This window comes from Dermacentor albipictus, unplaced genomic scaffold, assembly GCF_038994185.2.
Source record: "Dermacentor albipictus isolate Rhodes 1998 colony unplaced genomic scaffold, USDA_Dalb.pri_finalv2 scaffold_63, whole genome shotgun sequence".
Classification (NCBI taxonomy): Eukaryota; Metazoa; Arthropoda; class Arachnida; order Ixodida; family Ixodidae; genus Dermacentor; species Dermacentor albipictus.
This window is the reverse complement of record NW_027225617.1, coordinates 327,501-353,663: the sequence shown is the minus strand read 5'-3', so window position 1 is coordinate 353,663 and position 26,163 is coordinate 327,501. Positions and strand designations below refer to the sequence as shown.

At 46.2% G+C, this 26,163-nt stretch overlaps 1 protein-coding gene and 1 long non-coding RNA gene across 4 annotated transcripts in view; one reads left to right on the top strand and one right to left on the bottom strand.

The window, feature by feature from the left end:
* The window catches only part of LOC139053063 (uncharacterized), a 407,344-nt gene that overhangs the window by 154,383 nt on the left and 226,798 nt on the right, over window positions 1-26,163 (bottom strand). Inside the window, exon 5 of the long non-coding RNA XR_011510185.1 lies at window positions 6,311-6,509. This is a non-coding gene — a long non-coding RNA (uncharacterized lncRNA). The remainder of the gene's footprint in view (window positions 1-6,310; window positions 6,510-26,163) is intronic.
* Window positions 1-26,163, top strand: part of LOC139053060 (uncharacterized) — a 57,172-nt gene that overhangs the window by 9,009 nt on the left and 22,000 nt on the right. For all 3 annotated transcript variants that reach the window (XM_070530197.1, XM_070530198.1, XM_070530199.1), the window contains exons 6-11: window positions 2,676-2,779; window positions 6,346-6,474; window positions 11,581-11,838; window positions 15,390-15,603; window positions 21,829-21,982; window positions 24,455-24,582. In XM_070530197.1, coding sequence (XP_070386298.1) covers window positions 2,698-2,779; window positions 6,346-6,474; window positions 11,581-11,838; window positions 15,390-15,603; window positions 21,829-21,982; window positions 24,455-24,582 — 965 coding nt within the window. In that variant the 5' untranslated portion in view covers window positions 2,676-2,697. The remainder of the gene's footprint in view (window positions 1-2,675; window positions 2,780-6,345; window positions 6,475-11,580; window positions 11,839-15,389; window positions 15,604-21,828; window positions 21,983-24,454; window positions 24,583-26,163) is intronic.

Genomic DNA, 26,163 nt, shown 5'->3' with positions numbered 1-26,163 from the left:
TTTTCATATTTGTTCTTTCCAGCTTCTGGCCCGTAAGTCAATATATATATATAGCTTAGGACTTGTTGAGTCCAAACGTTTCCTTTTTTCTATGAATGGAGCTGCAGAGCCCGAAAACAAGCATGCAGTGTTTCGAACGCTGTCGTAGTACTCATAGTCTGACACAATAGTCATTCTAAATTAAACATAAAGCTTTATTTTTTTACATAAGTCCTAATCTTACCACACATTGCTCGACCATCAAAATTTCCTTTAAAACCATCCCGTGAAAACATTGAATACACTTGAGAGAATATGTTCGCGCCAGCAGGTACTAAACATTAGCTACTATGCTGAGAAACAACCGCACTGCCAGAATTATTTCAGTTCTTTCAATGCTGGCGTAATTTGTTCCTTTGGAACGGATTGTCTAGTTGAATACCGACAGCTTTATTCCGGTTGTATTAATAAAGCAGGGTGGTATGGCAGCTTTCATACAAGAACACCTTATGTATAAGAGTAGAATAAGACGTGCCTCCTAGTGCTCGTGCCTGAATAATTCCTTTGCACTTGAATGAATAAACTTACGATACTCATCTCAGGGTAATTCTGGTCTAATCAAAAATACATTGCTGGGCTGGTTAAATATCTCCTAGTTTAAGCCAATATATGTCCTCTGCAGTATGAAGTGCTTCCCCAGAGATATACAATTACCTTTGTCTTGTCCAATCAGACGCAATCTCATGTCTACAAATCTCCTAATTTCATCACATCACGCCACTTCGTTACCTGCCGTCTCGTGTTGATGCGAGACGGAGTACAAGCGTTCGATCCCGCTCTGTATTCGCTTATCACGCCTGCGCTGTGACAGAGAGTGTTCCTGCTCATCGAGCAAGCTCTGTTCATGCTTGCCTGTGCTCACGTGACACCATGCTTGGTGATTGAATCAGCGAATCTTTATTGCAATTTCTGCGACGTGTAACGAATAAAACTGCGAACCTCACTATGTGTGGTTGTCGAATACTGAACTATTACTATCTACGCTGTGCCTTTCGAGCGAATGTGCAACTCCTTTTTTTTTTTGAGGTTAACAGGATTTTTCGAAATCGCTTATACCATATAGCAGATATCTATTCATTGAGCTGGATTATGCAGAGAGTTGGACATTATACTAAAAACAACATTCATACCTGACAAATAAACAAAAATTTCACTTATCAACACTTTACGTAACTGACAAATTGAAGCCAGTGATTTCAAGGAAGATTGACTTGGTTTCGAATATTAAAACTAGCACCAGTCTGGAGATCACTATCTGGAGATCACAAGAGCACCAGTCAATTTCACTATCAAAATTCACTGCTTTTCCATTGTCTTTTCAAATAAAAACGCCTTTGCGCAAAAATTACTGGAAGCATTTCATCCCACACTTTTGGAACACACATATAGAAACTGATGTCATGCCCATAATTTGTCCGTAGCATATATGACGTTTGAAGTCACCGGCTACAATTCGTCATCTGCAGTATTTGCTGCGAAGTAATAATTTAAATGTGAACGAGCGAAACAGGGTTATTAGATATTCATTTCGATTTCCCGGGAAGACATTGTCCTCCTCTATGTGACCAACATGAAGACGTGGAATTGTGCTACATGCTAAGTTTCGTTTCTAAAACTGCATTTATTAATTTTTTTTTAAATGAGAAAGCCAGCAACGGCGTAGCCTTCGAGATCTTTTTCCGTTTCACAGCGGTAACCACAGCTGGCGCGTCAGTTTGGGCCCCACATGCCATTTCTTGTGGTGATCTGGTTCACTCAAGTATCTTATTATTTACTAAAATTATGGTTCGCTACTGATTTTTTAATTTTTAATGCGTGATCGCAAGAGCTCACTGACACAGTTACTCTTTTACGGTTGTACTTTGATTCGAAGCCTGACACAGTTTATTCAATACGTTTGGGAAGAAAATATTGAAGTATTTCCGCTCATTCTACATGCGGCAAAGTTATATGTAATCCAAAAGTTACGATAGTAACCCAAATCTTTAGCAAGATTTCTGCTTTTGTAACTGTGAAGCGCAGCTGACTAATATCCTTGAAATGTACATACACAGAATTTTTTTAATGGCATTGACCCATGGGGCTATAACACGTAGAATAACAAAATTAAGTGACACATGGGCGACTAATAAGCAGATGTTCTTATGAAAATTTCAGATGATATTGAGGGAGCAGCTGACGTCTAGGAGAATAAAAACTAAGAACGAGGGAGTGTGGATTATCAAAGGGCAGGCGGGAGGAGAGTTCACATTCAGAACAACAAATGGAATTAGACGATAATGGTTCTTTCTGCTGAGCTAGAGGAGAACCAAAGAAACGCTGCGCAAATCGTTCAATGTACAGAAGAGATCAGATGTGTTTCAATAGAGAAACCGTAACGAAGGGAAGCGCTGTGGTGCATAGCAGAGAAGTGCGCGGTGTGATAAGTTTGAAGGCACAAGACAGCGTCGACTGACACAAGACGCAGGTATAAGAAAGAGCAACTGTGAGTGGCCTTCATCCTACAGTGTACACGAGGTATCGCTATGCGATCGCCCTTTCGACCACGGCTATGTTTATCAGCTGAAGCGTCTTAGTGGCATTGTTTTTCGCGCCCTGCTGATTGTGAATGCGGAAACTACCATCCAAACTTCCAGCGAGGATTCCCAACAAACGTCGATGATCTTGGCCGCCATCGGTCTATGCTGCTTCGTCCTTCTTGCCGTCTTCATGGGCTACATGTTGCTGGGATCAGCGGATGGTAAGTGAAAAGCAAATTCGTACACGCAATCGCAGTGGAATGGCAGGCAACCATGGATGTCCTTGAGAATCGCGGCTGATTGCGAATGCCTCGAAAGATTGCCATTGAAAGAAATATATGTGTGAGCGGCTGCTTCAGTGACTTTCTCAACCAAATATCTATATTATCTAAATCAAGGCATAGCACGTATACCGAAGAATGTGAGACTTCTTTTCTCAAGAAACTTTTTTCCCCTGCCCGTCGCTTTCACCTAGAGAACCATTTACGTGCAACGCCTCCGACACCATTGGCGTAGCTAATAACCATGCCAACGTTCTTTGAGACGTTTCGCTTTGTAGCTGGCAGGGCGGCGTTACTCCTATCCAGGAGCAGCTGAACGAAGTGGCGCGCCGGACCGACATGGCGCAGCCGCGTATGAAATGAAAACCGTACGGGCAGTCAAAGCACAGCGCTCAACTTTGTCATTATTGCGATCCAATTACATGGACACTCCTGGGGCCTTATAACGTAAAACTGTTCCAATATGTTGTTATTCCAATCTCCTGACGTCAAATTTGCGTAACCGCCGACGCAAGCATCGGGCGGTCACCCGCAGGGTTGTCTGAACAGACCAGTCAAACGCTCTCCTCGTTCATAGGAGGTCACTTTTGTTTCCTTAAAAAACAAATAACATTGTCTACACTGAGCGGCTTGTCTTATCACATTGGCTGACAAGAGGTGAGCAGCACGCTCAAGTGGAGAGGGATTAGATAGGGCCGAGCCACTGCACTGAAAATCGATAACCGGATGACGAGGGTGGCGCCGGCGCCTGCGATTGGTCCGCTCTCCCTTACTTGGCTTGCGGCGGGTCGTAGACAATCGCGGCGGCATACAATGGATACTTAAGAATGACGCTAAAACGGATCCTCAGCAAAGAAGAGTTGGCAGAGCCATGTCCGAAACGTGCCGAAAGTGCTCGAAAACGTTACGCGGCCACGCAAAATGTTTTATTACACGAAAATAAGCCCATGCTCTCCGACAGGAGCGAGCAGCCAGTGCCTGAGCGATCGGCGGCAGCCATCGTTTATTACTTTCGGAACGGGGCAGCCTGCGGCTATTGAGAAGAAAATTCAGTTTTGTTAGGCATATTAATGCATCTTTATCGCGTACACGTAACTTTGACGTGGTGAGTTTTTGCAGTTTTGTGACGTCACGTGAGAGGCAGGTGAAGCGGGCGCAGCCCGAGAACATTTGACCAATAGCCGAGGGCTAATGACGAAGAGGCGTCGAATCAGAAATAACCATTTTTCTTTTGTTCGGTCAAATCATGCATAATCCGTGTGAACATGTTATATCAGATGGGGAGCTATCGCAGTTTTCGTGACGTCGCGTGACAGATAGGTGATATGGGGGTGGTCCCAAAAAGTTTTTGACCAATCGCGGAGGGCGGATTGCAGAATTGGAATAGAAAAGTTTCGACCAGTTTTACGTTATAGCGCCCCTGGCGCATTTTCGTCGTCACCGTCGATGTCGCCGCGATGTTTTCCCAATGCAGTCCAAGGGCGATAACACCGTCGCCGCGCGTCGTATGCTGTGTGTGCGAGTGAAAGCACGCGGGGGAAGCCGACTATCATGGCTCAATCCGGCGCACGCGAAGGAAGAAAGCGGAGAGACAACGCGCTGTGTTCCGTCGCGGAAGGACGGAGGCAGGGAGCAGGGGCGGCGTTGTGCTCCGGAAGCAAACGGCCATCGCTGTTCAATCTCGCGCGTGATACGGCAGAAAGCAGGGAGGCAGCGCGGAAGGCACGGGGGGGGGGGGGGGGGGAGTGGAGGTTCGACTCCGCCGAGAAGTGCGTACTACGCACCTTTGAGCGCGCTAGCTCTTGCGTTGGAGTGAGACACCGCGAGAAGGTCAGTTCACTCTCTACAGCTGCCACTTTTGCTCACACCAGCGTTTTCATAGCGAGTGTCCGCGCCCATCGAGTGCGATGTGATCATGTTTGCTAGTTCGTGATAACGCCATGCTTGTTAGATCATTTAGGCAGCGATTGTTCCCAAGCTTACACAGTCAATAAAGCTACTATCCTTACTTCAGACAGCTGCCTACTAATTCGCTATCGCAATCGATTATTCGCCTTTCGCGTGAAACGGCGCCTTCCTTCTGTCAATGTTTCGCCCTTCGAACCAAACTGCCAGCTTCAAATATATTAATTAATAAAATTGCCCGACGGCCAGATTTCAACAGCAGACCTCTAGCGCAGAAGCCGCATATTGATGCCATTACCCAACGGACGCTGTTCTCCTACAACAGAGTGCATCATACTGCAGTCCCTGTTTTCTTATGCAGATCTCCGGAAATTATTTAAAATAACTGACACATCGTCATACGTCCAACTTAAGGCCCATCCCTAAGATACTGCTGCAAAAAAGAATATGACCGTCCAAAACCCCTCCTAGTCTTTTCGGTCTAGCGGTGACGTGATAGAGTGCCATGAGCAGTGACTCCACTCCTATTTCACCCGGAACTCGCTCACGAAGGCAGTCTTTCATGAACTTCACATGGAGGTTCAATCGCCTCCCAACTTCTTTTTTAGGCTGTCGCTAGTTTAGAAAACACTATAGAAAATTTTTAAAATTTAAGACAACTCTATTATGATGATTACAATTCCAACTCGGAGAGAAAAAAACTCGCATCACACTTGCGCAAATTCTGTGGAAGATTACATTTAGAACTTACAAATTTAATATATTATGCACCGCTCTGTACTGTGCCCATATTTCGTGATTAGGAGTTTTGAAAAACCCTCGTTAACATTGTAACAATCTCACGTAAGCTGTGCATTCAATTATTTTCTTTCGGCTACATACAACAGGTGCATTCTACATAAATGCAGTACTTGTTTCTGGTCCAGAATAAGGCGCATGACGAGCAGCCATAATTTATGTCTCTCTCTAAATTGCATCAAATTTCATTGAAATCGATCTAGTGGTTCTCTAATAAAACAATTTATGAGTTTTTCTTCTGTCTCAGCAAAAAAAAAAGATAAAATTGGCGTTGGCTACGAGCTGAAGCTCCTTTTTAATGAACGACGGACATGATGGCCACAAAATAACGTAAATACGCGTATCGTCTGCAATCATATTTCAAGCAGCACACATAGGCCGAAAGATGTGGAAAGAGAAAGCGTATACAGGACAAGAGATTATACCACCTACGTGTGCCGTGTCTTTCGAGGACAAAAAATTGCCCCGTGCACCTGTCCCGCGTCTTTTGAGGACAAGCAATTTACCAGCGTACTTGTCCCTTGACTTACCAGGACAACCAATTGTTGCTTATACTTCCTCCCGTGTCTTTAATACCGCGTGCGCTCTTTCAACTAACAGCATTACACAACTCACCCAACCATATACTTTGCTGCTACTCTTCCCATCTGCCTTAGACGTAGCGAAAATTGAAACGTGTTGGATGGTTTTTTTTTTTTGTAGTACAGTTCGTAGCATTACACTCAACGAGGACTCGACAAAGATAGGGTTCAAAGATAGGGTTCATACCGTTCGTTGACTTCACATTTTCCCTCTGTGTGCAGCTGAAGAGCCGGAAGAAGCGGACATTTTTGGTGGCGGCGGTGGTGAAGGTGGTGGAGGTGGAGGAGGAAGTGGAGGGGGCTCGCTGCCACCAGCTGTGCCATTGCCACCACATACAGCTCGGATGCCCGGTGAGTGTTCGTCATCTTGCGCTTTAAATTTTTTTCTATTTAGATGAAGGAAAGAAAAACAAGCAAAAATACTTAGACGCATATCCATTGAATGGCAGTTGGTCTAAATACTTGTAACTTGCACTAGTAAAGGGAAAAACAGCCACTGACAAAACAAATTCGCGCAAAAATGAAACTGTCAGGTAAAGTCATTTTTAGATATTTAGCCCAGCTAGATTAAAAAAGAAAGATCATTTCACCTGTAGATAAAACAGCACGACGTACCCCTACGGCGACCGAAATATTATACGCGAACGATATAAATGAGCGATTTTACCCTACAAAGACGCTGACAAAGACTTTGGCATTCTTTGTAAGAACGCGATGCAGTATAAACTGGCACAAGTCTTTCTGAAAGCAGTTGTCCAAAGAAACCGTAAAAAGAAGGCAGCTTAACTGCTCGCGTCAACGATGGTCAATGCAGATGTTTAACATGAACATGAAAGAGTACTTAAAATGTCTTTAAACAAACAAGGCTAAGAAGCATTGTCCCTAGTTAAAACAGCTGAGGCAGCTGAAAGCGCCAAGGTTTGATGGATTCCCATCTACAGCAGGTAGTTCACCAGCCCTTCCTGAGGCAGGTATAAGAATGTTCTGAATAGTTCCTTTACCAGTTATTAACCACCATACAACGGTAGAGGGAGCCGAGACAAAAGCCTCTTGAAAATGTACATGCCTCTTTTTTTATCCGGTGCCCGCCTCTGTGCCGGTTCCCGCTTCTACAACTTCACGCTCATCTGGTATGGAGTTTATATCAGCAATACTTCATCTCTGGCGTTTCAAATGAATGCCGGCATTCATTCAGCTAACTGCCACATAGAAAGTATTTACAAATTGAGTGCACAAACCTCATAAATACATACACCTCAGTACTTTGGTGTCACTTACGCTTCGATTGCTGTACTGGGGAGCTGTCCTTCTGCGATGTAAAAAAAAATGCTACTGCCCAAAGGTTGGGCAAGGATGAGGGTCAGCGAAGCAGGTCTCTACAATATCTTTAAAGTGTGTGTGAGCGTGAATCATCGCATCTTTCGCCACAAAGACAAGAGGAATGCAGCCAGCTGTTCAACTCAGCTCAAACCACGACAGTCACCGCACGCGAGTTCCTTAAAACTGTTCATCTCATTGCACCTGCGAGCTCTGACGTCGGGACAAGTACACAGCTGTTCTGACTGTCGCTACAGCCCTCTAACGTGACCGTTTTCTCATCGATAAAAAGAGCTACCAAGTGTTCTCCATTCGCGGCCGGTGCCAACAGCAGCCCATATATTCCCCATCTACACTTTCTTTGTACCTCTGTCAGTCCAAGTCTTCTCCGGAGCTTAAAGTAGGAAAATTCAGATCCTTAGGCAGCGCTTATCTCATTGTTGCAACACACGCTGAGCTCCAAGGCCAGAGTTTGATGATTCTCCGCTGTTGGTATTCGATTGTCTTGATGACAATTGTGTTATTGTAAGCAGTGGAGACAGGATGACCATTGCGGGTTATGTCGTTATGAGGGCCACGTTTGAGAGCGCAATGGGGAACCTTGCGGTGAATTGTTAGAATCTTTTTTCGACCTCAGAAAGAGTGCCCGGCATCATTCAATGACGACATTGCGGATGGGAGTAAAGGAAGGCGTTGCATTCTCCGAAAAATAAATAAACCAAAACAAAAAATGGGCTCAAATCCATTCTGTGAAGGTCGCTGGCCAGCGAACCTGCGGTATCACCTGATGCAATAGGCCAATGTGACGTAGCCATGGTAGTAGTCCTGCCGAGCCTGAGAAAAACGCCGTTGTGCATGTTGACATTGCTGTTGCTGTTGTCACTCGTTTTCGCACCGCTCTTCTGGAGTCCTAAGTATGCCTGGCCACCCCATAACGCTATGACAACACAAATTAAATCATTTGCTAGGCGGGTTCCTTTATACATACGAAAATGTAGGGGCATCAATACCTGCTTCGTGTGCCACAGTTAGAGCTTCCCAGCAAAGGCAGCTTATGTGAGCGTAGTTTTTACCGGGAAGCACTTGCGGGGAACGCTATGCGCGAAGGCGAGCATTCAGGTTCTTTTTCTTTCTTGTGCACGGCCGGCATCGCCGCTGCCGCGGATGCACGGAGGTGAGCGCAAGCTGGTGGTACTGCAGATAACCCAGTGGAACATGCGGAGCGAGCCTTCTGCTCTGATTGGTTCAGTTTTCTCTCGACGAATTCGGAGAAATGCCGGGATGCTAGTTATATGCAGCTTCGATATGAAACACTCGAAATATGGCAGATATAAACAATGGTTGACGAAACGATGTGAAGATATGTTTAAAGAAATGGCTGTGGCTTAGCTAAGGTTAAGGCCAGGATGCGAAGCATACTAGCCTTTATTTTATTTGTTGAACGACTGCTTAGCCTGGTGAACTGCTGTTGCTTAGCTATATTTGGTTCGGCTAGGCGAAGAAACAACTCATGCAGGCGAGCGCACTAGCTGAGACCCGGCTATGTAGCTACGCGGCCGCAAGCGAGCGCACGAGTTCAGCCTCCGCTTTTGCAGCTGTTATGACGTCATATGGTAGCTACGCGGCCGCGTGGTTGTGCGGCTAGTATGCTTCGCATATTAGAATCAAATTAATAACAAACATAGCAAACATAAAAGAGAATAGACCCACATATGAGACGTGCAGCAATGAACACTGGCTCATACCCTCAATGGTAGCTACGCGGCCGCGCGCGGCGCAGCAAGGAAGAGCGTGGTTGTGCGGCTAGTATGCTTCGCATAATAAAATCCGAAATTATCGATCAAGATGTGTGCCAGTAATTATGTGGCACCCTGTATACCGTGGAAACACTAAAAAAGAACGAACTACCCGGTGCAGCTTGTTTCATTCGGTGAAGAACATAAGGTTTTATTACGTCTACCGATACTCGCTGATTATTGCTGTAAATTCGTCAATGTTGCCCGCTATATCTTCATGGATTAGGAATCGTACTCCGTACTGCTTCTTACCTCGAAGTCCTCTATAGAAACGGACATGGCTATTGCCAGTTCTTCAAACCTCACCAGTTCTTCTAACCTCACGAAGACCGATGACATACCCAATAATGTCCGATAGTTCCACACTAGCTTCACTCGAGAAAGTTCGGGTGTTAGGCGCTGCCATGGTCAGTTTCCATTGGCGGCCTGTCCGAGTCTAGAGAACCTTAGCAGCTTTGGTTGCGTTACAGATCTGACCGCCGCCTTGGTGACGTGCTCTACAGCGGCTGGGGACTGAGGGCCATTGGTTGATCCACTGAGTAATTTGGGAGGGAGTGGCCGGATACTGCACCAGCGATGACAATTCATGTTCTGATGAGGGAGAAACCACACTACGTTAATGAACTGTGCCTTGATCAAGTTCGCCCTAATTAACGTCAAAGGAAGTGAAGTCGACTATCACCAAAGGCCAAGAATGCGACTCTCGGCAAAGACCGCGGGTTCTAGTGCCCTAATAAAGTCTATACTTATTACCTGTGTCCTAATTATATTGGCCTTATCACTAAACGTCACGGATTCGACTTCCACATAAGCACCAGGGCTCGACTCCCACCGAATGTCATGGGTCTGAGTGCCTGAACTAACTCTATCCATGCCTTTATTTTAACACTTTCCCTTTATTTTTCGCGTGATGAGCGGCATATGAGCAAGCTGTGGAAGAAAACAACGACGAACGCGCGAGCAGTAGCACGAGCGCGTATCTGCGCAAGGCGACCTCACATGACTTTCTGTACCAATACCATTATTAAAGCTTTCACCTTAGAAAAAAATTGCGTTAAGGCCTTTCGATACAAGTTTCTCGTCATACACTGACGCATGACATTGCATGATAATGCTTTTCTTTTTATGCACCACGTGGGAAACGTGTATGGATGGTATACATACCGGCGTAGATAAAAAAACTACAAAGTCGATGTCTAATTCAAAGTCTTTCATGTATGCAGGATACCCTAAAGTAAATCATTGGTTAGCCACAGTGATTTCAGCAACTCGTCAGTTTGGTGTCTCATGACCTCTATGAAATTGTTGAGATTAGTAGTCTAGCGAGACGATTTATTACATTTTTCAGCACTGAATTCCCTGCTTTGTACGTATGCACGTACTTTTCCGAACAAGGTAAGAAAGAAAAAAGCGAGCGTTGCCCGATGGTTAGTGCACCTGGTTCTGCTAGAAGAACGAGGTTGCATTCCAACGGTGGTCACATATTCATTTTTTATTACCAAGGCAAGGCAAGAACCTAACTAGCAACCAGGTACCTGCCGCAAAGTCCCAAGAATTAGGCAAGGAATGGTACGCAGTATAATATAGCTCTAGCTAACTTGTTTGCTCCTTCACGCTTGTTATCGCTTTGCCGTGATCGTGTTCATGCGTGCGCGTTATTTTTCGACGATGAGTAGCCAGCGCACGCCACGTAATTTAAAACAATCCCAAACGCGATGCGATGTGATGGCTGATGCTGTAGAGGCAGCATGTTTACTTTCGTACTCAGCTCATTAAATAACATTGTCGTCGCTGCGCGCCCACGTTTTGTAACGTAATACAATTTATTATTTCGTAGGCTTTTTTTTAAAGCGAGGACAGAAAAGCCGCTCAATATAGAGCGTGTCGAAAGCAATCGAAATTGGTCTTTTCGAAGGCGATCAAACACCAAAACTGTTATCATGTTTGATGGAAATGTAATAATAATGACGAAGGACACCAAAACGATGCAGTTATTTCCATTGTCATGAAAAGCTTTCCTTTCTTTTTAAACTCAGGGCAAGATAGCGGTGACATACTGCATATACCACAGGTCTTTTTTTTTCCAAATTACTGAGTTATATCTTGCCACCTGTGTTAAGCACTGCAACTCGGTCAGTCAGGTAGATTATCTAAAGCAGTAGTTGTTGCTCGCGAGAAAAATCCCCATATCCCCAGGTTCCTCCTTAAAATTACTGATTACCTTTAACTAACTCGCGCTATGCTCACATGTAGCAAATCTGAAATTTAACCCTTATGTACCTAAGTCCGTCTAATTCCTCTCTTTGCTGTCCGAAAGGTTTCGAATAAAAGGTAATTTCTTCAGGAACAACGTCTGCTGGTCCAATAACACCTGAGCAAGCAACCGGAGCCCCACCAGTTATTGGCCCAGCTGCAGTACTCAGTCCTACTCCAACCCCAACTCCAACGCCTACTGGAACACCTACGCCGGCTCCTATACCACGTGTGGCACCACCTCCCATTCCGCCACCGACACCACCTCCCTTTATACCACCGACACCAAAGGCCACTCCAACGCCTACTCCACGGCCCACGACAACTCCTACGACAACTACGAAAGCATGTAAGACCTGGCATCGTAAACTTTACCCCTTTTACGCAGTCCGGTGCTCCATTCGGCACCAATCTAGGGAGTCTTCTTACCTACATGAGCTTAAATGCTTTTAACATGGCGTAAGCGTTGACGAGAAGACTCCCGTTTAAATATATATTGCTACGGCACTACTATTCGATGCTATGTTCATGTTAGCCAAAAGCACGGCTGAACATTGAAAGTGGCTACACAGCTCTGAAATTAAAAAAAGCAAATTTACCAGGCAATATAACATTCAAATGACGCAGATACAAAATATCCTCCTTGGGGAGTTAGGCGTGAGGCTGGGGCGGTGTCACTGTGCACGGCACTGTTTCACGTTAGGCCTCTTTTGAAGGAAGTAGAAGGATCGTATGTCTGCTTAAACTTTTTCCACTACGAAATCTTCGGGATCTTCCAACATCATTAAATTGCACGTAAACCACGCTAAAAGCGCACATATTTAAGCTGCATTACCTTCGGGATGGGGGGTCCATTTTTAGACAGTACATACCCACCGGAGCGGCCCACATAATTTTGACGCCACAACCTTCGGGATCGGCCCACTTCTTCAGACTGTACTATGTCCAGTATAACGGTAAGCTAATACAGGAGACGAAAGATCTGATTAAGAAACGCCAATATATGAAAGCCTCTATACCTACAGCCAGAATAGAACTGGCAGAACGTTCGAAGCTAATCAACAAGCGTAAGGCAGCTTAAGTAAGGAAGTATAATATGGATAGAATTGAACATGTTCTCAGGAACAGAGGCAGCCTAAAAGCAGTGAAGAAAAAACTAGGAATTGGCAAGAATCAGATGTGTACGTTAAAAGACAATGCCGGCAATATCATTGCTAATATGGATAAGATAGCTCAAGCGGCTAAGGAGTTCTATAGAGATTTGCAATGTGCCAATGACACCCACGACGGTAATGGAAGACGGAATAGTCTTGAGGAATTTGACATCCCACAAGTAAAGCCGGAAGAAGTAAAGAAAGCCTTGGGAGCTATGCAAGGAGGAGAGGCAGCTAGGGAGGATAAGGTAACAGCATATTTCTTTATGGATGGTGAGCAGATTGTTCTAGAAAAACTGGCCACCCTCTATACGAAATGCCTCGTGACCTCGAGCGTAACGGAATTTTCGAAGAACTCCAACATAATCCATAAGAAAGGGGACACCAGAAACTTGAAAAATTATAGAACGATCAGCTTACTGTCCATTGTCTACAAATTATGTACTAAGGTAATCGCAAATAGAAACAGAAACACCTTAGACTTCTGTCAACCAGAGGACCAGGCAGGGTTTCGTAAAGGCTACTCAACAATAGACCGTATACACACTACCAACACGACTGATTCTTAGGCTAAAGGCCTTGTCACTATGAGTGAACACACTATCAATAAAGTGATAGAGAAATGTGCGGAATTTAACCAACCCATATATATAGCTTTCATTGATTACGAGAAAGCGTTTGATTCAGACGAAACCTCAGCAGTCATAGAGGCATTACGGAATCAAGGTGTAGACGAGCCGTATGTAAAAATACTGAAAGAGATCTACAGCGGCGCCACAGCCACAGTAATCCTCTATAAAAAAAGCAACAAAACCCCCATAAAGAACGCCGTCAGGCAGGGAGACACGATCTCTCCAATGCTATTCACAGCGTGTTTACAGGAAGTATTCAGAGACTTCGATTGGGAAGAATTGGGGATAAAAGGTAATGGAGAATACCTTAATAATTTACGATTCACTGATTTTGCCTTGCTTAGTAACTCAGGGGACCAATTGCAATGCACGCTCACTGACCTGGAGAGGAAAAACAGAAGGCTGGGTCTAAAAATTAATCTGCAGAAAACTAAGGTATGTTAACAGTCTCGGAAGAGAACAGCAATTACAATAAGTAGTGAGGCACTGGAAGTGGTAAGGGAATACATCTACTTAGGGCAGGTAGTGACGACGGATCCGGATCATGAAACGGAAATAATCAGAAGAATAACAATGGGCTGGGGTGTGTTTGGCAGGCATTCTCAGATCATGAACAGCAGGTTGCCATTATCCCTCAAGAGAAAAGTATATAATAGCGCTGTCTTACCAGTGCTCACCTAAGGGGCAGAAACCTGGAGGCTTACGAAAAGGGTTCTACTTAAATTGAGGACGACGCAACGAGCTATGGAAAGAAGAGTGATGGGTGTAACGTTAAGGGATAAGAAAAGAGCACATTGGGTGAGGGAACAAACGCGAGTGAATGGCATCTTAGTTGAAATCAAGAAAAAGAAATGGGCATGGGCAGGACATGTAATGAGGAAGGAAGATAACCGATGGTCATTAAGGGTTACAGACTGGTTTCCAAGGGAAGGGAAGTGTAGCAGGGGGTGGCAGAAAGTTAGGTGGGCGGATGAGATTAAGAAGTTTGCAGGGACGACATGGCTACAATTAGTACATGACCGGGGTTGTTGGAGAAGTATGGGAGAGGCCTTTGCCCTGCAGTTGGCGTACCTAGGATGATGATGATGATGATGATGATGATGATATATATGTTTTATCGGCTATGACTCATTTTTATTTTTCCAGTCCTTGCTCTGCGGCATCGATTCGATGTCACATTCGTAAATCGAAGTTCAGTTGCCCACGACGAGCATTTGCAAGAATTCATGCCTGTCGTCTAATGTTCTCGCTTTTCACACAGCATTATTTTCGCCGCGCATTTTGCTCAGGTGTGAGCAGTTTCGGCACAAACCTCTCTCACTTCAAAAATTCCAGTCAAAATCCGACGAACGGACGACTTCGCACAACCAAGTGTTTCTTCTATCCTTCCAACAGTCGCTGGGTGGCCACAGCTGGTTAGTCCTTAACAATTTGAAAACAGACTAAATATGTGTTTCTGCGAAGCTGCACGCATCAGTTTCGGTCTTGCCACACAGCACCATTGATCGTACTAGACACAAGCCGCGTCACTTGCAGTACAGAGCTTTAAAACTGAAACATGCTCTTGATTATCACCGTTTCTGCAATTTATTACTCTTACGTATTATGAGCAGGAGGGCGAGTCGAATAATGTAGGGGGTGGGATATAGTTAATAGTTTATACACAAATAACAGTGAATCACATTTAGTATATAGTGGCAAAAAGAAAGGGTCACTTATACCCAATGTGCAAAAAGTAAATCCTAGGGATATAATTAATAGTCTGTACACAAATAACAGTGATTCATGTTTAGTATTGCAGAATTACTGGCAACAAAAAGGGTTGCTTATTCATAATGTGAACAAAGTAGTTCCTAGTTGCTTTACATTTTTCGATATGCTCCACGAAACGCTGTGAAAATAGAGCTTAGGATGTCACGGCAATATTCTTGAATATCACACGGACACCGCAAAACGAGGAAGCAAATTTCGTTCCAAGTAACAATCTGCATTCAGAGGTTCACGCGGTGTTTAATCTTTTTTCAACTAGATCTACATCGACCGAGAATGTCGGATGAAGCAGGTTAGGCACTTCTCTTTCCCGCCCGAACCCCTTCTTCACGCCCTGTTTGCAGTCTCTGTAGACGAGCTCGTCTGCACGGTGGGGGGAAAGGCCATCTTCCCCGAAATGATCCCGACTGACGGGCTGTGCGACTCCATCTACTACACCAACGTCGCGGTGGTTCATGGCATCTTGCACGGCATCGAAACTGAAGAAAGCTGGGCAACGTTCAAGCTGGTAATGAAGAACCTCACAAAGACTTCCGGTGGCATCGGATTCGATATCCGGTTAGTGATTTTTAGTTATCTCGCTATGTCAAAAAAGCAGTGCAGCTGATAAGAACTGCTGCATTTTGTAAATTGGAAAACGGGAAACACCTGGCACCGAGAAATATCCAATTTGAGGCGTGCTGTACGCAGCGGTAGTTTAGCGGCTTTAGCATGCGTACAGGTTTAGACGAAACCTTTATCACTGCCAACTCACTGATAAGGCTTCTCTTTCTAGCCACTATAGAAGCTACCAGAAAAATTCAATCGCCTTCAAAGAGAAAATTGCTGAAGGGAAGGAAAACTTCCCGCAACAGCATTAAAATGTAAAATAGGCGTTTTCGTAAGAAAGAGCAAGAGGTGAAATGATCACGCCATGGTGGATGGCTTCGGATTCACCACTTGGGCTTCTTCACCGGGCGCCCGATGGTCCGCAGGACATCGCCTTCGTCCAGCGACCATGGCCATGGTCGCTGGACCAAGGCATGGACTCTTAGGCCATGGTCCTGCGACCATGGCCTAAGAGTCGGTCGGTACGACCGAGTCGTGCGGACCGACCCTTATCCGTGGATTCTATACTCGCCAAAATGAAAGGCCCGACAACTAAGTTCTATACCTGTATTTACACCAATATGTTCACCCGCTCTTCACAACGCTGAACGAGGAAATGCAGGGCGGAAAGAGCGAGGATCCACAAGCTGAGTGACCGCATTTCTACTATCTTTAAAACAATTGCATACATCCGTGACACGCTGCTCGATCGATTGCGTTACACAGACCGAACTAACTTCGTCCCACTCGAGGAAGTCTACTTTGGTGGCATGGTAACGTCAGAGCTATCTAAGCCTCTTGAAGCGCACACTACAGCTGTGCGCAACTTCCGCCTTAAATGTTTTGAATTTTATATTGAAGGCGAAGTCAAATCATCAAAAGATTTCCGCTAGTCAATTCATAGATGACGCGGCTGTAGGCAATCGATCACCGCTCTGTGGTAGATACGTGTTGCGTCGATTGCTCCTCTTGTTTCTTCGTTGCCCTGATTGTTTACGGCAGAGAACATCAACAAGCTCGACAACTAATTGAGGCATCTCGAAAACGCAGACCCAGGTTTGGCTGCAGATGTGAGTGTGGAACACTTTCGGAAGTACGTGCCACAAACCACTCAAGGTGACGTGTCCCCATGTTTCCAACACTGAGTGACTTCGTGAGCACTCTTGTGCCCCCCTCATTGAAGCGCTACCGTGCAGAGAGTTTCCTTTCAAATTAACCTTGTCAAGGCAAAGACAAAGAAAAAACTGGAAGCAGCAACCTTGCAGGCGACCCTTGATGCCAAGCAAGATTTGTTAGGAGACCACGGTTAAGATGTTTCTATGCACCAACTACAAGAATACGTAAGAAACATCCAACCCAAACCCTATGTGATAATGCTACAAGAAACCGTGGGCGCGTCGGCCAACATCCCGGGCTACCACGCCCTCGTGCCTAAATTCCAAAACGATAGGGGCATCGCCACACTAATCAGAAAGGGTCTAGCTCCCATTAAACATGAGATTACAGGCCCGCAGGCCGAGCATATAATGATAGAAATTATTCCTAACAGAACGCAAAAGAATAGCACCTTCGTATTGAGCATATACAGTAGCCCATCCAAAAGACGGCAGCGTTTTCTCTCCCTGCTCACAAAGGCAGCCGAGCTCGCCGGCCTGAACCCGCTAATAGTGGGTGGGGATTTCAACGCGCAGTGCCATGCCTGGGGATACGGCCACACCACAACCAAGGGCAAACAGTTATGGCAGGACTCGCAAGACTTGGGATACACGCTCATCACGGATTCCAGCGCCCCAACGCGTATTGGCGATTCGGTTGCAAGAGATACCACACCGGACTTAACAATAGTCAAAAACATCGAGAGGGCTATCTAGAGAAACACCCTAGAAGACCTAGGTAGCGACCACATGATCATCGAGATCACGAACCCCCGAGCGGGAACCACCCTCCCAGTCAAAAGCTTCAAATGGACAGACTGGGACAAGTTCCGCAAGCACCGGGATATCAGGCAAGACGACCAGCCAATCGGTGACATTGACAGATGGATCGCAGACTTGACCAGGGATGTCGGGGAGGCCACGCAAACCATCACTCCCGATTTCCTGACGGAGAAGATGGACAGTCGCCTCGCCCACCTCTGGGAAGCCAAGAAATCCATGCAAACCCGATGGCAAGGCCAGCGGTTCAATCGAAAGCTGAGAAAAAAGATAGCCGACTTAAACAAACAAATCGAAGAGCACTGCAACACCTTGAGCAAGCAACAGTGGGACGAAGTCTGCAATGCCGCGGATAGCCAACTCCACAACGGAAATACGTGGCGACTGCTGAGGCACCTGCTGGGCGAAACCCAGTGCAAATCCAAGCAAAGAGCTGACATGCAGAGACTTCTGCACAATGAAAAAGGAGCGGCGAGCGAGAAGCAAATCGTCATGAAACTCTGCGACAAATACCTCCCGCAACGACCGACGGTCGAGCACGGCCGGTACTCTGGCAGTCCTAGTCCCAAGTTAGATGAAAACTTCAGTGAGGCAGAAATCAGAATGGCACTCCAAGGACTCAACAGCAAGTCAGCCGCAGGACCGGACAGGGTTAACAACAAAACGCTCAAAAACCTGGACGACAAATCTGTTACCAAACTCACGGGATATATGAACAAGTGCTGGAGAGAAGGCCGCATCTCGGAGCAGTGGAAGAGGTCCAAGGCTATCCTCATACCCAAGCACGGAAAGCCGTTGAGTTTAGAGAACCTACACCCAATCTCTCTCACGTCGTGCATGGGTAAGGTCTTGGAACACGCCTTCCTGAACCGTATCAACAGCCATCTAGAAGAGACGGAAGCCTACCCCCACACCCTGATAGGCTTCCGATCCCGCCTGTCCACACAGGACGTCATGTTACAACTAAACCAGATCCTTGACGACAAGACAAGAAACACCACAGCCATCCTAGGACTAGACCTGGAGAAAGTATTCGACAACGTCGCTCACGAGTCGATCCTTAAACAAGTGTCTAATCTGAAGCTGGGGAAACGTCCTACAACTACGTGAGGGACTTTCTAAACGATCGCAAAGACACCCTCACGGTTGGCGACCTCGAGTCTGAAGAAAGAGCCCAGGGAAGTGCAGGTATCCCCCAGGGCTCAGTTATGTCTCCGCTCCTTTTCAACTTAGTCATGCTGGGTCTCCCCAGCACACTACGCGAAATCGAAGGAATCCACCACGCTATATACGCAGACGATATAACGATATGGGCAGACCGCGGCAATGATGGGCAAATTGAACACGCATTACAAACGGCCATTAACAAAGTGGAAGAGTACCTGCAAGGAACGGGCCTCAAATGCTCCCCGAGCAAGTCCGAACTACTCCTTTACCAGCCCACGCGCAAAGGCATGCCACCAAAGAGCTACACAGGACCCCGGGAGTACGAGGAAATCGGCCTGTACACCCAAGACGGAAACGCAATCCCCAAAGTAAACAAGATCAAAATCCTCGGAATGATCATTGAGGCCAACGGAGCTAACGGTGAAACCGTGAGGAAGATCGAAGGCAAAGTCATCAGCGCCACGAGACTCATAAAGAGAATAACCAATAGACACGCGGGCATGAAGGAAGACAACGTCATTCGACTGATCCACTCATTCGTTGTCAGCCACATCGTCTATGTAGCCGCCTACCACAACTGGCACGTCGCGGAAAAGAACAAGATTAACACGCTCATAAGGAAAACGTACAAGATAGCCCTGGGCCTACCGGAATCGACGAGCACCGAGCTCCTGACTCAGCTGGGCATGTACAACACCATAAAAGAAATAGCCGAAGCACAACGCATCTCGCAGCTCGCAGCTCGAACGCCTCTCGACCACCACGACGGGAAGACACATTATGAACACGCTCGACAAAACGTACCACAACCAGCACGGCCAGAATATGCAAATCCCCAACAAAATCAGAGAGACCATTACGGTGGCAACCACCCCAAGAAACGTGCACCCCGATTACAACCGAAGTAGACGAAAGGAAAGAGCCGAGGCTCTGCTCCGTTCATTCGGCAGGGACAGAAACGCGCGCTTTGTCGACGCAGCCGAATATGCGAACGGCCAAACATACGCCGCCGTAGTCATAGACGCAGAATCAAAAGTCAGAACCACATGCAGTGTATACACTAAACACTCAGAAATATCGGAGGAAGTAGCGATTGCGTTGACCCTCACAGAACAGGAATGCGAAGTCGTACTAAGTGACTCGCAAACGGCAGTAAAGAATTATGCCAAAGGTCGAATTTCCAAGGAAGCCATGCCCATTCTGGCCAAAGCGGGCAGATCCAAAACCGCGAGCTCGAGGATCATATGGTTCCCCGCGCACGTCCCCACGGATGGCGACGCGCTCCCGAACCTAAACAAGACGGCGCACCGGACGGCGCGAGACATGACCCGCCGCGCCAAACAGGGCAACGCCTCTTGCACGATAGCGAACGCTTCTCGAGCAGAACGGGACAGGCTCACAAGATACAACAACATCACCAGTGCATATTTGAACGCCAGAAAAATATACCCACCGCCGAGTCCTAAATTGAACAGGAGGCAGGCCGTCGCCTGGCGACAACTCCAGACAAACACGTTCCCTAATCCATTCCGTCTCAAACGTATCTTCCCAGATAAGCATCAGGACGACACGTGCAAATTGTGCCAAGAAGGACCAGCAACACTCAAACACATGCTGTGGGAGTGCAATGTAGTTATAGGAGGGATGGCAGTTACTCCGGAGACCCTGTCGTCGAGGTGGGCCGCCGCTCTGCGCAGCTCAGACCTCGGAATCCAGACGTGGGCAGTCCAGCAAGCCCGTGAGGCCGCGGTGAGGCAGGGCCTTGACGTTCCTCCGTGGGAGACCTGAGCCCGGGTCGCGTTAAACCTTGCCGGACGTACAAGAAAGCTGTATCCATCCATCCATCCAACGGCACATGGATCTCATGGAAAAAGACATGTACAACTTCGATGAACGATCTATCCAACATTGAAACGTTTTTTTTTTATTGCGAAAGCAATACTCCTCGCACTTTCAGCCCATCAGTGGTCGTGGCGCCTCCTTACACAGCTTTGTGTCACGTAACCGTGTGACGTCACGCCAAACCGAGAGATGCGGGGCCCCAGCTTGCGGCATCGATGGTGGAGGCGAAGCCTTGCGTGCCGCTGCTGCGGCGCTACCGAGAGGGGGCGCTCGCTGGTGTGACGTCACGCCAGACCGATAGATGGGGCCCCAGCTCGCGGCATCGACGGTGGAGGCGAAGCCTTGCGCGCCGCTGCTGCGGCGCTAACGAGAGATGGCACCGGCTGGTGTGACGTCACGCTAAGAGGATAAATGAGACTACAGTTCGGCTCCTCGCAGTGGTCGGCGCGCTGCCTTGCGCTATGTCGGATGATGTATAGCCATAACTTTACCAAAGTGCAACCATGTCCACACCAGCCGAAGCAAGGCGCAGCCAACGCTATTGCTTTCGCAATATTCCAGGCTTAACCACGCTAAGCCTTCAACCAATTTTTTTTTTGCAACATCTTACGCGACACACGGGTGGGAGCGATCGTATTCCTCCAAACGGGCCGTAGAGCCTTCATTAATTTTATCATTTATTGCATTTTTCCTTGATGTGTGCATGTGTTTTAACATTCGAATAATTTCGCTCCTACGTTTGACAATGTCGAGGCTGTCCACGAATAAATTGCCGTAGCCAGCATTGCAACTTGCACTGGTTACATCATTTTAGCTTAATAACATTGATTGAATAAATCCCATCATACGAATACATAAATAAGTATCAAAACTAAAATCTGCAATGTATTTGCAAAGCACGAACTGGCCTTATCTTACAGAGAACTCATTAAACACCTGCATTTTCCCTATATCTGGAGAAATATGTGCAATTTTTTCTATCCGAATCACGGGGAAATTTGCTTTGGAGGTAGGCAACTTTGAGTGTGAACAATTCGGCAAGACAGCAGCAGCAGCACCCTGCCAACAGACACAGTGAAGAAAGTTCGGAGGGGCTCGCAAAAAGGGCTGCGCCTACCGAACCTACTCAGGCGTCTAAAGTGTACATAATTATTGTTACATTCCGCCGTGGAAACCACCGCTATGCTTTAGGATCTCTGCAAAACGCTCCACGAAAAGTGTATAACATTTGACTACGTTCATTCATTCTTAGGTACTCGGCCCCGACGAGTATGAACGCCACGACCGAACAGAACCTGCAAGATCATTCGAGGAACAACAACCTCAAGCACTACGGCGTGTTGAACGTGTTGCACACATCAACAAAAGTAAAGGGTCTATACGACAAGGCGAAAGTGATTCTAGCAGTAAGTGCATCGTTACTCCTGGTCCGCGTGTCACATCGCATTCTAATGCTTTTTGACGGTGCGGTTGCTCTGTTCCGTAAAATAAGCGTTTCGACAGGCGTTGGTCGGATGAGAATTCTGGTTAACCAGCCATACCCATTAATCAAGTCCGCTTCACGGACAGAATAAAACACACGTGCAGTGGATGACTACATAATACCTATACGTGTGAATGCTTCCGCAGGAACATCACCCTTTGGAGTACTTGGTACAACTAACACTCCGGTCTTACGCACCCTCGTTTGTAACGAGCACCCGGTTTCAACACACAAATTTAAAGAAAAAACTATATTCCACGATTGTAACACGTTTCTGAACTTTCGTACTTCGAGAAATCGTAAATTTTAGGCCTTTGTTGTTTCACTGACCAGTTTTCCACGATATGAGAGCCAGTGAGTGCGATTTCGTGTCACGTGGACAAGCAAACAGTTCACTGTGCGCTACCTCCACTTGACCAGTATCACTAGCCGTCGCGTTATTGCGTCACCACGGTGTCATGAGGTGGGGAGTGCTTCGCTCGCTCGAGGCGTCAGCTGCTCATGTCGGACTACGGTATGCCACTGCGTGTGGCTGGTATCGCCACCCCTGAAAGATTCGATGGCGAGCGGCTATGGGCAAGGCTCGATGCGACGCTTTCTTGGGTGTTGTCGCCGCTGACACCGGCGGCAGGATTCTGCAGCGACCGAGAGCCCGCTCTCTTCGTTTGTGGAACGAAACCGTGAGAAAGAAAGCACAGTGCCGCGCAAGACAGGCATTTCGCCGACCATGCCTGCGCTATGGCGCCACAGTAGCGTGCTTCGTCAGTATGGAAACAATACGTGCTACTGGCAGCATTTTCTTGTTATTATAAACCACCTACCTATATAATCATAATACAAAATATGGACACGAGAAACGAGAACACGTATAGAGTAGAGCTTCGCTCAAGTTTCGCAATAGGGAGCATCGTATTTGTCGGTGTTTTTTGTTGTTGTTGTTGTTGGTGTTGTTGTTGTTGTTGTTGTTGTTGTTGTTGTTGTTGTTGTTGTTGTTGTTGTTGTTGTTGTTGTTGTTGTTGTTGTTGTTGTTGTTGTTGTTGTTGTTGTTGTTGTTGTTGTTGTTGTTGTTGTTAGCAATGTGCGTAACAAAGCCGAGTGAGAGAAGTCAAGGATCGCGAATGAAGCATGGCATAGGTTACGTAAACAGACAACATAGAAAATGAACGGCACGTAGTGTAGCTGCCGGATTAAAGCAAGTGCGAAAATAAGCAAAAGAGGAAAACAGCAATCCCGATATTCACTTCCCATGCGATATGAGGATGCGGCTTAAACAGGTGATAAATGTGTTCTGCGCTCCTTCACGATACTTTTCGAAATGAAAGTTTAACCACCACCACACACACACAAAAAAAAAACAGAAGAGTGTTAACTGAAAGCTGTGAATTTATGCACATACCTTAGGCTGCGGCTGCGAACTTGAAGAGACCGCCAAATCTGTCAGTATCATCAAGGGTTCGTTTTAAGACATGATCGTTAAAGAGCTCTAATTTTACTACTTATGGCATATCCAAATATTCGCAAACCACAACACAAAGAATACAGTAACCCTAAAACCAAAAGGCGAATGTAGAATTTTGCACTCTCGTTAGCCATTTAGTAAGTGTTGCTTGTAGACAGCGTCCAAGGTTGCGAGCTGTCAGGAAATCTGACATTTCAACTAGCTTCCTGAAGAAAGCTAAGTGTCCTAGTGTAGCTAAAAAAAAAGAACGAAAGATCATCAATCCGCACGAAAGCGAACCATTGATGAACAAACAAATGCATTAGGCAACTATGCAAAGAATAGGTTCCTTTTTCAACCGTATGTTTTCAACCGTACTGGAGCAAACATTTCCCTTAATATTCAAATTAGCAAACACGGTTTCACGCCGGCACAGGCGAACTCACTCGATAACCGCGAACGCACGCTGTGTAAACAATGGCGGGATGAGTGCAAACAGAAAGAAGCAAACTCTTCCGCTGCCTCTCGCTTCAGCACGTCTCCGAAACGTGAAATTACGCGACCAGCAGCCCTAGGCGCATGGGTTCACAACGCACATGCAGCCATCAGCCATCTCGGCTCGCTCCACGTTTGCACCCGCCACAGGTAACGCTTACGGGCAGCATATGCGCACAGCTACATGTGCATGCATGCACAGCCGCGGCCGGGCTAGAAGAGATGCGTGTCCACCTGCCCTCCTCCCCGACCCTAAACTCACGCTCGAACATGGAACCTCGTGATCAAATGCCACTGATTTCTTTATGTCAACCAAAAACGCAAAAAGAAGAAATAAACACGCCTAAAAAAGAAACGATCATTACCAATTGTATGTTTGTCTTGTCATTTTCGCTCTTTAGATTTACCACTGACCCACGCAATCATTTCGTCTTTTCTTTCAATTTTATTTTGATTTTTCAGAATTTGAAGGCTCTACAAGTGTCAACAAACGCCATCAACTCGAAAACATTAATTGCTCTCGGCATATTCAATTATCGCAGCGGTAACGCGGTGGGCGTCCTCGGCGATATGTTCAACGATGCTGTCACGTAAGTATAGAATGTCTGAACATATCATTTCCCATCGTGTATTACAGCAAAGCTTTTATAAAAAGTAAAAGCACTTCAAAACTTTATATGCATGTTTTTTTTTTTACACTATTCTAAGAAAAAAATCAAATCACTCACCAAGTATATACTGTGAGAAAATGTGGGGAAGCTGAAGGGCAGTACACAGGAAAATTGTGTCAGTTAACCAGAGGGTAAATAAAAATTGATATGCCCCCATTTTCGGCGTCTTTCGAGGCGGTATATGACACGCTTACTGAGTTTACCCGCTTCTTCAGGAGGACCAAAAATGGTAGAAATTTCATATTAGCAAGAAATGAGGACCACTCACTCCCTAATTGCTATCGAAAGCTTGAAATGCTTATGCTAATAATGCGCTCTAAAACAATCAGTCCAGCTCTCCCAATTTATTATGCAGCATAAAAAAACCTTTTGGCAGTCTACTCAGTGAATTATGCGAGGCACCTCATTCTATTTCGTTGAAGCAGCAAATGTGTTGTGATCAACGAACAATAAATTATGCAGTGTAAGTGTAAGTCAATAACAAATTTTTGCAGAAGATGCAGGTTTTACAGGGCGTCACACTGCGGTTATCCGCAAACCTTCTCGCAACCATAAAATGACTGTGAAAGGCATAACTTCTGATTCAGAGAAAATAAATGGAACGTTATGAGCCATGTGTGGCGAAACCATCACAACCTTGGCCTAAATAACAGCGTTGCCAATAATTTGTAAACCACCGCCTTTCCCATATTTCATGCCTCAAACATGGTTCGTAGTTTCTCTTTGCGCCGTGCCAGCTCAACTAAACAAGGACCCTTGTTTTTAATTCGTGCTGATGTACTGCGGCAAATGTACTGCGGCAAAGACGCCGTACATTTGTATTGCATGAATAAACAAATGGTTTTTACAACAGTACAAAAATAAACGTGCACCATGCATCAGTCTACCACACAGAAGAGCGTCGCAACATACGGTAGCTGATTCGCACAGGCCGTGTAGCCCACTTATTAGTCGTAAAGGGTATTATAGGTAATTCAAAATTTCATACACACACGTGTTAATGTTTACGTTCGCACTCCTTGCGTAATAAGACTCCCAGAACTTCCACAATAGAAAGTAAATCACAACACACAAACGCAAAGAACACGGACATACGTCTCGTTTTCAACTCGGCCGTCATGCAAATGACAGATAGCGAGGAAAAACGTGAACATGCTCTGCGTTGGCGTCGTAAACTTCATACTAGACAAGGAGCTAGCGCACCACAATCCCACAACAGCCATTAATGAGACCAAGACGGGAGCTCATGTCTGTGAACGCGCAAACGGAGCCCCTAAGCTACTCTGCTCCTCTCCGACACCTCCGCTGCACGACTGCACCACTCGTTTCAAGCACAGCATACCAAACACACACTCAGCGCTGAACAGTGCGCGGTCGACGCTGTTGAATTTACATGACTTGCAGCGAGCAGCCCATCCCTCGATGTCCGTTAAGCAAAGTCGGTCACGGCGAAGCCACATCGCGGTTCGCAGAACTTCGCTGCCGAGGCGCTAGGCTACT